The sequence below is a fragment of the Geotrypetes seraphini genome, chromosome 1 (genome assembly GCF_902459505.1).
Source record: "Geotrypetes seraphini chromosome 1, aGeoSer1.1, whole genome shotgun sequence".
Lineage (NCBI taxonomy): Eukaryota > Metazoa > Chordata > Amphibia > Gymnophiona > Dermophiidae > Geotrypetes > Geotrypetes seraphini.
The window spans coordinates 466,058,083-466,073,837 of NC_047084.1; the positions used below are offsets into that span (position 1 = coordinate 466,058,083).

General features: G+C 41.9%; 1 protein-coding gene across 5 annotated transcripts in view; it reads left to right on the top strand.

The window, feature by feature from the left end:
• The window catches only part of MBD1 (methyl-CpG binding domain protein 1), a 219,942-nt gene that overhangs the window by 115,970 nt on the left and 88,217 nt on the right, over nt 1-15,755 (top strand). For 4 of the 5 annotated variants that reach the window (XM_033923952.1, XM_033923978.1, XM_033923962.1 and 1 more), the window contains one exon: nt 13,065-13,229. The exons of the other annotated variant lie outside the window; for it this stretch is intronic. In XM_033923952.1, coding sequence (XP_033779843.1) covers nt 13,065-13,229 — 165 coding nt within the window. The remainder of the gene's footprint in view (nt 1-13,064; nt 13,230-15,755) is intronic. 5 annotated transcript variants of the gene reach the window in all.

Here is a 15,755-nt window from a genome sequence, read left to right on the forward strand (position 1 = left end):
GAAGACAAAGGGGTGGAGAGAGACGCTGAAAGGCCATGGGGAATACGGGGTGGGGGGGAAGGACACTGAAAGCATTTGTGGAAGACAGAAGGGGGAGAAGGATGCTGACAGGACATGGGGAAGACGGGGGGGAAGAAGGACGCTGAAAGGCCATGGGGAAGACGGGGGGGGAGGATACTGAAAGTATTTGTGGAAGACAGAAGGGGGAGAAGGACGCTGACAGGACATGGGGAAGACAAAGGGGTGGAGATGGACGCTGAAAGGACATGGGGAAGATGGGGGGTGGAGAAGGACGCTGAAAGGACATGGGGAAGATGGGGGGGGTGGAGAAGGACGCTGAAAGGCCATGGGGAAGACGGGGGGGGTGTGGAGAAGGACGCTGAAAGGCCATGGGGAAGACGGGGGGGTGGAGAAGGACGCTGAAAGGCCATGGGGAAGACAGAGGGAGGAGAAGGACGCTGACAGGACATGGGGAAGATGGGGGGGGGGAGAAGGACGCTGAAAGGAAATGGGGAAGAGAGAGTGGGGAGAAGACGCTGGCAGGGAAGAAGACAGAGATGCCAGACTATGGGGGGAGCGGAGGGAAGAAGATGGGTGCCAGACCAATTTGGAAGGGGGGAGAAAGGGAGAGGCACAGTAACAGAGCAAATGGAAGACGCAGAAAGAAGAGAGACAGTGGATGGAAGGAACTGAATGAGAACATGAGGAAAGCAGAAACCAGGCAACAAAGGTAGGAAAAGAATTCTTTTTCTTTTTTTCTTTTTTTTTGCTTCAGGATAAAGTAGTATATTAGTTGTGTTGATAAAAATTTATAAACAAAAGAGGCTCTGGTAGAAACCCGTTTACAAAGTGTGTATTCTTCCCAATTAATATTTCCAAATTAATAAAGTCTTTTTGCTTATTTGTAAATGGGTTTCTACCAGAGCCTTTAATTCAGTAGCATAATTAAATGAAATAACTATTTCTGAAGTTTATAGGGACGGGCGGGGACGGAGGGGTTTCCTCACGGGGATGGGCGGGGACGGAGGACATTACTCGTGGGGACGGGTGGGGACGGAGGGGATTCCTCACGGGGACGGGCAGGGACGGAGGACATTCCTCGCGGGGACGGGTGAGGACGGAGGGATTCCTCACGGGGACGGGTGGGATTCCTCACGGGAACGGGTGGGGACGGGTGAGACTTTGGCGGGGATGGGTGGGGACGGGTGGGATTTCTGTCCCCGCGCAACTCTCTAGTCCGCAATTAAGATATGCGGCACGGCGGGAGGTGAGTGTGCCGGTGTCTGCTTTGCAGCTCACCTGTCTTCCCCTTAGTATCCTATGAGCCAGGCAGTGTGTGAGGGGGAAGTGGGGGGAGGAAGAGAAGCTTCACACTGAGCCGGATGCGGACTGGAATGTTCCGTCTGCGGAATCGGAAAGAAGTAGGGAGATTGTGGATGCCTTTCAAGAGGCTCTGCTCAGACAAATGGTGAAGGAACCCACAAGGGAAAAAGCGATATTGGATTTGGTCCTCACAAATGGAGAGAATATCTCTAATGTTCGAATGGGTGCTCACCTGGGTAGTAGCGATCATCAAACGGTTTGGTTTGATATAACGGCTAAAGTTGAGAGCGGCCGCACGATACTTAAAGTCCTAGATTTCAAACGTACGGACTTTAATGCAATGGGAAAGTACCTGAAGAAAGAGCTGTTAGGATGGGAGGACATAAGAGAAGTGGAAAGACAATGGTCTAAGCTGAAAGGAGCGATAAAAATGGCTACGGACCTTTATGTGAAGAAAATCAATAAAAACAAGAGAAAAAGGAAGCCGATATGGTTCTCCAACCTAGTGGCTGAGAAAATAAAGGCGAAAGAGTTGGCGTTCATGAAATATAAAAAAACCCAAGAAGAGGAGAGCAGAAAGGACTACAGGGTGAAACTGAAAGAAGCCAAGAGAGAGATACGTTTGGCGAAGGCACAGGCGGAAGAACAAATGGCTAAAAATGTAAAAAAGGGAGATAAAAATTTTTTCAGATATATTAGTGAAAGGAGGAAGATAAAAAATGGAATTGCTAGGCTAAAAGATGCTGGGAACAAATATGTGGAGAGTGATGAGGAGAAAGCAAATGTGCTAAACAAATACTTCTGTTCTGTGTTCACAGAAGAAAATCCTGGAGAAGGACCGAGATTGTCTGGCAAAGTTACACGAGAAAATGGAGTAGATTCTGCGCCGTTCACGGAGGAGGGTGTTTATGAGCAACTTGAAAAACTGAAGGTGGACAAAGCGATGGGACCAGACGGGATCCATCCCAGGATACTAAGGGAGCTCAGAGAGGTTCTGGCGAGTCCTATTAAAGACTTGTTCAACAAATCTCTGGAGACGGGAGTGATTCCTGGGGATTGGAGGAGAGCGGATGTGGTCCCTATTCATAAAAGTGGTCACAGGGATGAAGCAGGAAACTACAGGCCGGTGAGCCTCACTTCAGTTGTTGGAAAAATAATGGAAGTGTTGCTGAAAGAAAGGATAGTGTATTTCCTTGAATCTAATGGGTTACAGGATCCGAGGCAACATGGCTTTACAAAAGGTAAATCGTGCCAAACGAACCTGATTGAATTTTTTGATTGGGTGACCAGAGAGCTGGATCGAGGACATATGCTAGATGTAATTTACTTGGATTTCAGCAAAGCCTTTGATACAGTTCCTCATAGGAGGCTGTTGAACAAACTTGAAGGGCTGAAGTTAGGACCCAAAGTGGTGAACTGGGTCAGAAACTGGCTGTCGGACAGACGCCAGAGGGTGGTGGTTAATGGAAGTCGCTCGAAGGAAGGAAAGGTGACTAGTGGAGTCCCTCAGGGTTCGGTGCTGGGGCCAATCCTGTTCAATATGTATGTAAGTGACATTGCTGAAGGGTTAGAAGGAAAAGTGTGATTTGTAACAGAGTAGACACCGAAGAGGGAGTGGAAAATATGAAAAAGGATCTGCAAAAGTTAGAGGAATGGTCTAATGCCTGGCAACTAAAATTCAATGCAAAGAAATGCAGAGTAATGCATTTGGGGATTAATAATAGGAAGGAACCGTATATGCTGGGAGGAGAGAAGCTGATATGCACGGACGGGGAGAGGGACCTTGGGGTGATAGTGTCCGAAGATCTAAAGGCGAAAAAACAGTGTGACAAGGCAGTGGCTGCTGCCAGAAGGATTCTGGGCTGTATAAAGAGAGGCGTAGTCAGTAGAAGGAAGAAGGTGTTGATGCCCCTGTACAGGTCATTGGTGAGGCCCCACTTGGAGTATTGTGTTCAGTTTTGGAGACCGTATCTGGCGAAAGATGTAAGAAGACTTGAGGCGGTCCAGAGGAGGGCGACGAAAATGATAGGAGGCTTGCACCAGAAGACGTATGAGGAGAGACTGGAAGCCCTGAATATGTATACCCTAGAGGAAAGGAGAGACAGGGGAGATATGATTCAGACGTTCAAATACTTAAAGGGTATTAACGTAGACCAAAATCTTTTCCAGAGAAAGGAAAATGGTAAAACCAGAGGACATAATTTGAGGTTGAGGGGTGGTAGATTCAGGGGCAATGTTAGGAAATTCTACTTTACGGAGAGGGTGGTGGATGCCTGGAATGCGCTCCCAAGAGAGGTGGTGGAGAGTAAAACTGTGACTGAGTTCAAAGAAGCGTGGGATGAACACAGAAGATTTAGAATCAGAAAATAATATTAAAGATTGAACTAGGCCAGTTACTGGGCAGACTTGTACGGTCTGTGTCTGTGTATGGCCGTTTGGAGGAGGATGGGCAGGGGAGGGCTTCAATGGCTGGGAGGGTGTAGATGGGCTGGAGTAAGTCTTAACAGAGATTTCGGCAGTTGGAACCCAAGCACAGTACCGGGTAAAGCTTTGGATTCTCGCCCAGAAATAGCTAAGAAGAAAAAAAAAAAAAAAATTTAAATTGAATCAGGTTGGGCAGACTGGATGGACCATTCGTGTCTTTATCTGCCGTCATCTACTATGTTACTATGTTACTATGAGTCTGTCACAGGAACTCAGTGAGGCTGTAGTGTGACTCCACATGTGACATCTGTAATCAGGAACAGTTCCTAGTGCTCCCATGCTAGATAGGTGAGGATATGGGGGGATGTTAATGTGTCTAATAATGTGCTCCTCTGTAAAAACCTCTGAATCTTCCATGGGGGACATGCTAAATTCGAGGAAATAAAAAAGCTGCTTATGATGATTGCATAGAGAAGTTCAGTAAGCTGAGAGGAGGGCTGGGCTCTCTGTGAACAATCAACACACTAATCCTCTGCGCTGTACCTTATGGAAAACTCAATATAGCAAAAAACAGTAAAGTGTATATGTGGCCCTTCACAGTGCTTTTGTAAACATCATAATAAAATAACAAAGGCTCCAATAATGAAAAATAAAAGTCCTTTTCCCATACACTCAGGTTGCACAAGTCCGGTTTTCACCCGGACAGTATATTTTTTGACCAAAACAGATGTCTACAATTAGTAAAATTCCCCAATCACATATTTTTTTTATGGGGACGGATTTGTATACAGCACTTCATTAGATTTTTTTTATTATACAAATTTTATCTTTTTGTAGACTTGAAGTCTTGAACAAAGAAAATGAGTACAGCAAAAAAAGCAAAAACAGATAGTGGAAGACCATTTCAAGAGGCCTGGACAGATATCCACAATGCTGTGATGGAGGCTTTTTCATCACTAGACATAAGTCCAGAAAAAGTGGTTTCAGTTACTAGCGATGGAGCACCTAGCATGGTGGGGACAACATCAGGATTCATTCATTTCTTTGCTAAGGAAGCAAAACATCCACTGATTCAATTTCACTGCATAATACATCAAGAGGCTCTCTGCGCCAAAGAAAGCAGCAAAAAACTTGACGATGTCCTCAAAGATGTAACAAAAATGGTGAACTTCATCATGGCGCGTGCTCTTAATTTTAGACAATTTCAAGCCCTTCTTGATGAGGTTCAGGCACAATATGACACTTTACTGATGCACTGTTGCAGGTCCACAATGGTGGAATTCCCTTCCCCATTACATCAGAATAGAAAGTGATATCCTAATATTTAAAAAGCTTTTAAAATCTCATTTATTTAAGGACGCCTTTGACTTATAACTTAACTAAAGGACACCTTTAACCAATTTTTATGCAAGAAAAGCTTTGAAAATTTTACCCTACCTTTCGTTCTTTCCTGGTTTTTTTTTTTTTTTTCTTCTTCCCCATTGTAACTTTACCCTCCTTCCCTATCTTTCATGTGAGTCATAATTGATTTTATTGTAATTAGGTTAAAGTTTCTATATTATATTGTTATGTACATCGCCTAGAATTTCGAAATAGGCGATTCATCAAATGTGAAATAAAACTTGAAACTTGATGTACAATAATGTCCGGTGGCTGAGCAGAGGACGAGTGTTAGAGAGATTTGTGGCCTGCTTGGAAGAAGTTAGGCTATTTATGAACGAAAAGGGGGAAGACTATCCTCAACTCACCAACATGGCCTGGCTTACCAACCTCATGTTCTTTACAGATTTTACTAACCACTTTAATGTACTAAACAAAAAATTACAAGGCATGGGAAAAACAGCAGAAAGCATGTTTAGTGACATTAAAGCTTTTGAGAGAAAATTGCATGTTTTTGAAAAAGACCTTGAGAGTGGACAGCTAAAATATTTTCCCAACTTAAAAATACATTTGGATAATTCTACAACATTTGTGGACAGTCATAAAAAACACCAGGAAATCCACAAAGCATATTCCACCATTGTAGCCGAAGCAAAGGAGAATTTTAGTAAAAGATTTTCTCAGTTCCGTAAGATGGAGACAACCCTTTCATTTATAACTTCCCCAGAAAAGTCCACATTTGAAGATCTTGATCTTTCCTGCTTACAGTGGTTGGATATTCAAAATTTGGAAATGGAGCTACTGGAATTTCAAGAAAGCTCTATCTAGAAAAGTAAATTCAATGACCTGCGTGCGGCTCTTGAACATATTGAGTGTGAAAGGGTGACAAATGAAATCACTGCTAGCAGTTCTGAAAATGAAATCCTAAAAGCGTGGAATTCTCTGCCAGACAATTTTAAGTCCATGAAAGCACTTGGGATTGCTCTTCTTACTTTGTTTGGGTCATCCTATGCTTGTGAGCAGCTGTTTTCGGCTTTGAATCATATAAAATCTGATGCTAGAAACAGATTAATGGATGACATGAGTGCTGCATGTGTTGCTCTGAAATTAACGTACTATGAGCCAAGGATTGACAAGTTATCAGCATGCATGCAGCAACAAAAATCACATTAATTTTTTTCAGAGCATGCCCAATGCATATGTTTACATGAAGCAGTGTTTTCAGTTTGCAGTTAAGACACTTTCCAAGTTATTTAAATATTATTTAAAGATGTTATTTAAAAAAGGGACTTTACATGGCCCTGTTGTATTCCAATCTGGAATTTCCAATAAAAACGGTTGGTTTAATTGAAAGCTCTTTTGTTTTCTTTACATCATATTATTAGAAATGTAATGATTTAACTATTTTCTAATTTTATTGTAAATTTTACAAAAAAACATGTATAGACTCTTTGGGAATACACACCGAGTCTTGACACAGTTAACAGTTTTAAGAAGTTTATCTTTTTTTTTACTCAGGATACATTTGACATGTTATGTGAATAATACATTTAAAATATATTGTGTAACTAAATCAAATTCTTCCTAAATTCATTAAATTGAATGAAATCATTAAAACATTATAAATTGCCAATAAATTGAAATGAAAACCAAAGGATTGTGAATCAAATTGATTCTCTGACAATACAAAGATTCCAACCTTTAAAAATGATATTACATAGTTCAGGCAACTTTATAAAGAGTTTTTAGATACTAAAATCTTGTTATTAAGGTTTAATTGACGTGAGGAAATTCTTTGGTTTTGTGCGGCAGTTTGGGCACTCGGGCTCAAAAAGGTTAGCCATCACTGGCCTATACAGTTTACGTGACTCCTTTTGCTAAGGGTTCCTCAGTGGATGCTGGCTTCTCAGTGGTCGCAGGCTTTCGATCTGCTTTCCCAGCACATTATAGTAACATATTCTCTTCGGCAATCTCTTCAATGGTAGATGCTCTCTTCAATCTATCCAGAGGTTTGCTGTTCCAAACACCCCTTCATCAGAAGGTTCTCACGCCGGATTTGTCAACCTACGCTTGAGGACCTCATCTAGATGATCTCTGTACTCAAGCACACTGGTCCACCACTGATCGTTGCCATCACATAAATCTGTTGGAACTTAAAATAATTTTTTTTTTTCTTCAAATTCTTTATTTATTTTTCCATCTTACAACAAGTGCACAATATAACATCATATTACATTTTTACATATCTCTTGAAATTCATTCAATTATGATTTTACATACATAAATTTATTCCCTCCCCACCCATACTTCCCACATATAATTTAATTCAAAATATCATATACATATTATATTCCTATCTATAAATGAGGCCTTTAAAAGAACTTTCTACCCACCCCCCTCCCCCTATGTATAAATGTACTTTCATTGGAAAAATGATGTCTATTCATTACAATAATTTGTTAATGGCCCCCAAATCTTTTTAAAATTTTTATAATTCCCTTTTTGTATGGCAATTGATCTTTCCATTTTATAAATATGACATAGCGAATTCCACCAAAATGTGTAGTTAAGCCTATTGTAATTTTTCCAATTATTGGTAATATGTTGTATGGCGACCCCTGCCATAATTAATAATAGCTTGTTATAATTTTCAATGCTCTCAAGGCTTTTCAGCATCTTCAAGATCAAGTCATTCTCATTCGTACAGACAGTCAAGTAGCCATGTACTACGTGAACAAGCAGGGAGGAACCGGATCCCTTCTCCTTTGCCAGGAAGCTCAGAAGATTTGGAATTGGGCAATTCCTCACAACATTTTTCTGAAAGCTGTCTATATTCAAGGAGAGAAAAATTCACTAGCAGACAAATTAAGCCTTTTGCAACCTCATGAATGGACGCTCAATTCACCAACTCTTCATCAAATTTTTTCTCAATGGAAAATTCCTCAAATCGACATTTTTGCATCTCCCCACAACAAGCTGCCTCAGTTCTGTTCCAGACTATTCTCTCCTCATCGCTTGGATGCAGATTTTTTCTCCTAGACTGGACAAACAAGTTTCTTTATGCGTTCCCTCCATTTAAACTTATTCTCAAGACACTTGTCAAACTCAAACAGGAATCTGCCATCATGATTCTGATAGCTTCTCGGTGGCCCAGATAACCTTGCTTCTTCCTTCTACTTCAACTCATCAGCAGAGAGCCACTTCTTACACCAATATTTCTCTCTTCTTACACAGAGTCAAGGTTCTCTTCTTCATCCCAACCTTCAGTCTCTGCACCTGACAGCCTACCTCTTGACAACTAATTGATATCTATCTTCTCTCCTATCCTCCTACCTGTCCTCTGTCCCCCCTCCCTTCCTGTTTACTCTTTGTCGCCTAGAGCTTGTATAGAAGATTAGATAGCTTCATGCCTTCAGTTTTCTCAGTCTGTCAGAGACATTTTAGATGCTTCCAGTAAACCAGCCACAATGCAGTGTTACACTCAAAAATGGAATAGGTTTTCTATTTGGTGCAATCTTCATCATCAGGAGCATCAATATACCTCCTTGTCTTCGATTCGAGATTGTTTATTCCATTTATCTCAATCTGGCCTCAAATCTACCTCCATTAGAGTCCATTTCAGTGCAATTGCTGCTTTTAATCATCCATTAGATGGAAAACCTCTCACTGCTTATCCTGTGGTTTCATGATTTATGAAAGGACTTTTCAATGTCAAACCACCTCTCAAACCACCTCCAGTGGTTTGGGATCTCAGTGTTGTACTTGCTAAACTGATGAAGCCTCCATTTGAACCAATGTCTATGGCTCATCTCAAATATCTCACTTGGAAAGTAGTCTGCTTCATCTATTTCTTGTCTGCTCGCAGAGTCAGTGAACTGCAAGCTTTGGTATCGGATCCACCATTTACAATCTTCCATCATGATAAAGTGGTACTCTGCACTCATCCAAAATTCTTACCCAAAGTTGTTACAGAATTTCATCTCAATCAATCAGTTGTGCTCCCAGTGGTTTTTCCCCAAGCCTCATTCTCATCCAGGAGAAACTGCTCTTCATATTCTGGACTACAAGTGTGCTTTAGCCTACTGTTTGCAAAGGACTAAATCACAAAGATCTTCTCCACAACTTTTTGTTTCCTTTGATCCAAACAAGTTGGGCCATCCTGTTTCCAAAAGATCAATCTCCAACTGGTTGGCTACTTGCATCTTGTTTTCTTATGCTCAGGCTGGGCTGTATCTGAACAGTTGAGTCACAGCCCACAAAGTTAGAGCTATGGCATCTTCAATAGCTTTCCTTAGATCCACTCCTGTTGAGGAAATAGGCAAAGCTGCTACTTGATCCTCGCTTCATGCCTTTACTTCATATTACTGTCTGGATTCCTTTTCCAGATGGGATGGACACTTTGGCCAAACAGTATTACAAAATTTATTCTAAACGCCAACACTCATACGTGAGAATATGCTGCCTGCTTGTCCTGGGATAAAGCACATTTATTTACCATAACAGGTGTTATCCAGGAACAGCAGGCAGATATTCTCACAACCCACCCACCTCCTCTGGTTGGCTTCTTAGCTATCTGACCTGAGGAGCAGACTGCCCTATGTCGGGCGGGAAGGCACTCGCACATGCTCGGTGCGGTCATTCGGGAACTTTCTACAGTTCTTAAAGCAAAAATGCTTTTGCAGCTGTCCACATTGGGGCTCTGTGGATGACGTCACCCATATGTGAGAATATCTGCCTGCTGTCCCTGGACAACATCTGTCAATGGTAAATAACTGTGCTTTCCCTTTCCAGCGCTACAACTTCCTGTATCTTTTCCTCTAAAACATTTATGCTGCTTTCTGTGAGCTCGAAGCAATGATCTTCCCCCTCTGGCTAATTTCTATCCTTACCTTTAACAATGGGAATCTGTTCAAAGCAATTCATCCCTGTATCTGTAGGGATGATCCGATATATAAATCTAAGATTTAGATTAGATTCTCCATTCTATAAAACTTCCCTTCAATCTTCCCCTAATTCAGTTTCTAAAGACCATACAGTGGCCAGCATATCTTTCTGAAATTTCACTGTATTCATTATTGCCTGAGTTTTTCCCTTTATAAAAATTGATTCCCATCCTCGTCACCAAAAATGTTTTGCTTAGCTGTACTGTCACAACAAGCCAGTGCAAAACATGCTTGACAACCCACTGATTCCTATAAAGAGAATAGAACAGCACACACTAACTTCTAAGAGTGAGTATAATATTTATTTACAGAGAATAGAAATAATACTTCACTTTGAGTGCCTGTGCCTGCATCTTCCGCCTTTCACAAACCAGTTAGCCCTTTACCAGTTAGTGCTTTACAGTCAGGCGGGGAGCTCTTCCACAGGAGGGGCTTCTGGGAAGTGCACATGTTCACTCCACAGATGCAAAACAACACTGAGGGACTTATTTTATAGTAACATTTGCATGCAATTTTTACCTTTCAAACTCACACAGGATAGCACATGTCCAAAAACAAGTCATCTGCTTACTGTTATCAGTATTCAAAGGTTCAAATATCATAGAGGATATCTGTTCTGTCTGTATAACAACCAGGTTCCAGCAGACATTACTGTTGAGAACTCAGCTGGAGCTGGCTAGAGCCATGAGTCAGCTAGAGCAGTGTTCTTCAACCACCGGTCCATGGACCGGTGCCGGTCCGCAGAAATTTCCTGCCGGTTCGCATGGCCGGTCCATGCATCAGGCCCAATCTTCTTCTGCTGGTCCGCGGTGTGATCAATGTGGCAGTCATCTTCAGTCTGCTCCCTTTTCTTCACTGCCGCAGTACACAAAGCCGTGGGAAGCGGCTCCAACAGGCATCCTGCACTTGAACCTGAAACCTTCTCTCTGACATCACACCGTCAGAAGGAAAGCTTGCAGATGAGGCGCGGGACACGCAAGGAGCTGCTGCCTGCGAGAATGCCTACAATTTTGCCAGCAGCATCATCCACACACTAGGAGACTATATGAGGGAGCTCCTAAAATCCACTCAGCCCCATGTGGGAACACTGGCGGGGGTAATACACGAAATTGAGAATTTTAGTAAAGCAGCTGGGGAGCATGTGAAGACCGTAGCACTGGAGGTACAAAACTTTGCAGCTGGCTACATTAGGGGCCTGGAGGAGCACAGGGACAGGCTCCTGAAGCACTTGGAAGAGCTGAAATTCCAGAAAGAGACTGCACTGCACTTGCAAAAGTTGCAGCTAGAGCAGTGCGGCAGTGAGAAAGAAAGAAGCCGGCCCGAAGATAATACCAGGTGCGGCATAAACCGGCTAGGGGGGAGCAGGCCAGAAGGAGGGAGGGAAATAACAAAGGTAGTGGAAATGATTTTATTTTTGAATTTAGTGATTGAATTGTGTCTGAGAATTTACATCTGCTGTCTGTATTTTGCACTTTTCAGGAAGAAATGCATTTGTTTCTTTTTCCTCTGGGGTTATACTGCATTCATAGTCTTGTATCTTAAGGTTTGTTTGATGTATTAGTACTTTTAGTTATCCCAGGACAAGCAGGCAGCATATTCTCACATGTGGGTGATGTCATCTAAGGAGCCCCGACGTGGACAGCTTTTCAAGCAAACTTGATTGAAGATTCAAGTTTGCTGTGCTGTACCACGTATGTGTGCCTTCCTGCTCCACTAGAGGGCGCATCCCCTCCTCGTGGTCTCCAGTTCTTTCGTTTCCGCGGAGCCAGAAAGTCCTGTTTTTGGTCTCTCCACCCAAAAGTGCCTTCTAGCACCACGGCTTTATTGTTTTTTGCAGTGAGTCGCTGTGCGCGTGTATTTCATCTTGTTCCTGCTTTGGTTGCGAAGTTTCGCATTTGCATAGGGGTTATCTGTGTTCTGGTAGGAATGAATGTTGAGAAGCATACAGTCTGCTTTGTCTAGTTTAATTTTGTGGTTAACCATTATATATTGTTAATAAGATTATATTGTGTGTATATATGAAAAACGAATGGAAAAAATAGTGTTACAATTAGTACTATTATGGGGGTGGAAATTGGGCGGACATGGGCGAGGTCTGGCCTACGGCTTAGTCCGTCGTTCTTCAACTGTCAGTCCGCAGACCAGTGCCAGTCCACAAAATAATTCTTTTTTTTTCTGCCGGTCCATAGGTGTAAAAAGGTTGAAGAACACTGAGCTAGAGCAACGGTCAATACTTTTCTTAGACATTCATGCCCTGGGTCCTTTAACTACAGTCAGTAAATAGGAAAACAAAAATGCTGACTAAATAGTTTCAAGCTTTCTAGAATGGAATCTAGTAATCTCTGATCTTCAGAGAAGATAAGCCCTAAGGTCCAGACTAGAATGGAACTAATAGAACAAAAACTGAGTGAGAGAGAAAATAAAGACAATATGCATAATTTATGATCCGGGGAGCTTTATCTCTTTGGTAAGATAAAATGTATTAATTTGAGCAGATGCAGTCTGCCATGTGATTAAAATAATACTTGTATGTTATAGGATACTTGTGCTATTGTGGTTTATTTTTTTAGCATTGCTGTTTTTAGGAGGCTATTTGAAGATCTCACTATTGTATCTAGACTTCACTTGATGTGGCAGTGGCTCAAACTTTACTTTTATGGCAAAGTGTTTTTTCTAGCACTTAGATGTTCTTACCCAACCCAGTCCAAAACAGTTATTATACTTGTCTGGGATTTGTTTCATTATATTTACAGTGTCTCACCATTTAGTCTAGTTCAAGGTTCCTCTATCTTAATACTAATGAATTGAGTTATGGCTTGCTGTATGGGGCATATAGAAAGAAAGTTAAGTAATATCACTGAATGTGTGATTAGGGATCTGTGTGCTTTTTGATGCAGCTTAGAAACTGGAATCTGGAATTTGTGTAGACTCCCAGTGCTTCACACTTCTATAACTTTGACTGTAAATATTTTCTCACTTCTTGTTTTTCCATAGCATTTTTCCAGTCGGCGCAGGAACCGAAAGTGTGGCGAGTGTGAAGCATGCCTGCAGAAAGTAGATTGTGGCAGGTGTGATTTCTGCCATGACAAGCCCAAATTTGGTGGCCGGAACCTGAAGCGTCAGAAATGCCGCTGGAGGCAGTGCTTACGTTATGCAATGGTTGGTGTTTCTTACTTTTTTTGTTTGAGAATAAAGTTTCTCTGCTTTGTTGCATAGATGAAGTGGGAAGGGGGATAGGCAGAATAATATGGATATTGTCCACTGGTTTCAGGGATTTATATGGGTTTGATATAGAGCTTACTGGTTTGAGAAAATTGGCACTAGGATATTTAAATAGTAGTGGATTGTGAGGTGCATTGTTGAAGTATGATGGAAATAGTAAGAATTTATAGTATTTCTCAGGGGCAGTTTTTCCAAATGGGTTAGTTTTGACAGGAATGAACCACACGGTTAAACCTGTGTAGTGCTAGTCATGTGCATGCATTAAGCCTGCTTTTGCCACAGTTGATCTAGTATCTTTTACTGATACTATAAGTTGAACTATAGAAAATGGATACATGCTAATTAAGTTTTGATATTTCATTTGTAGTATTGTTGTTGTTACTCTTTTGGGAAACGGAAAATAATTCCTCTTGCCGATTGTGCATGCTGCCATTTTCTCCCCTTTCTCTTTACCCATGCTCCACCATTCTCTCCTTTCTTGTGTGAGTACCAACAGTATTGGTATTTCACATAAAATAATTCCTCAATCCCTTGCCTTAGAGCAGGAGTTCTCAATCCAGTCTTCAGGACATTCTAAGCCAGTAAGGCTTTCAGGATATCCATAATGAATATGCATGAGATAAATTTGCATGCACTGTCCCCTGTATGCAAATCTATCTTATGCATATTTATTGTAGGTATCCTGAAAGCTTGACTGAGTTGAGAACCTCTGGTGTGATGATAGGTGTAAAACATTGGAGGGCAATGCAAGAAGAAGGGTGAGATGGGAGACTTTTTACACAGGATGGAAGACTGTTGCCTGCATTCAACGTAATTCATGGGCTGACAAAGACTGGTTTCTGAATGCTAACTGTGTGCCCAAGTGAGTACTTGAGTTTCGATTCTTTGCTGTGAAGACAGATTTCCAAGGACACCAACAGTTCTGTGAAAGTGCAACTCAGCAGAGCACTCCATATATGGGCACAGGAATCAAGAAGCTGATATTCCTCAAAAAGGGGACTGGCATACCCATGTGAAGAAAAGAAAGTTCGAGGAATCTTCCTGTTATGGGCACCCCTGGGGTGGATAGAGGCATGGACTGGGGCTGGGATAGACACGCGGCATATTTGCACCTATAGGGACGATACATGAACAGAGCAGAAGGTGTGTTTTACAGGACAAAGAAGAAACCCATGCTTTTTAGGGTGGGGCAGAGAGCTCGACATACATTCAGAAATGCGCTGGCCTCTGTCTATATAATCTCTCCATTGTATTTCCAGATTGATAATGCAAGTTTCCTTCTGGTATGTTCATGCTGCTATAATTTTTTATATACTAACAATAAAAGTACTGTCTGTTTTGGAATATACAATGCGTGTCTGTGGTCATTCCTTCACAAGGAGTCCAGTGAAGTGGTAATGTAGCCGGCCACTTCAGTGGTGACCCTGACGTGATTCGAACATGCAGCCACTTTAAAGGGTATAATAAACTTTTTGATGATCTGGTGCACTTCTGAATTTATATATAAGAAAATTATGGTAGCTCTATGGAAGCCTTGTAGCTTTGCAAGAGTAACAGAGAAATGCCCACAGGAGCCAAGGCCAAAAAATACAAAGGACAAAAACATGGATCTTCAAATGAAATAGGTGTAATAATTTTATTAAAGAGAAATATGTGTAAAACATGATACAAGTGCATTTTGATGCATAAGAGCATAACATAAGAATAGCCATACTGGGTCAGACAAATGGTCCATCTAGCTCCGTATCCTGTTTACACAGTGGTCATTCTGTTACATCTACTGAGAAGTCCGTATGTCCAGTGATCAATCCATTCCCACAAACTGGATTTGCAAAATTGTGAATACACTTCCCTCTCCATATTCACAAATTCCGTATCTATGGATTCGCTTATTCGCGGTTTTACATTAAAAAATTTATTTTAATTTTTCAGGCTATTTTAAGCTCTGTAAGCCCCCCATTAAGCCTTACCTGGTAGTCTAGCGGGTTTTCGGGGCAGGAGCGATCTTCCCATGCTCCTGCCCCGTGCAGATCGCTCACAGGAAATGTCTCGAAAGACTACAGGAGCACATTTCCTGTGAGCGATCTGCACATGGCAGGAGCATGGGAAGATCACGCCTGCCTGAAAACCCACTAGATCACTAGGTAAGGCTCAAGGGAGGGCTTTCAGGGCTTAAAATAGCGGGGGTTAGGGACAGAACCGGCCCGAATATTATTTGCAGTTTTTTAATATTCACGGGCCGGCTCTGCCCCTAACCCCCGCGAATACAGAGGGGGAAGTGTACTTAGTTTTGAGCTCCTCCCACATAGAGGCAGAGCATAGTGCCCCCTTCCAGTTTTTCTGCTGGAAGCAAATTGTGTAGAGGTATTCTGATCTGCTCTTCTTAGTTTTTGTTTTCTTTTGGCCTTCAGTTCATTTTTTCCCAAGGTTTTGGTGCCTTGAGACCCCATTCTTGGGGATCCT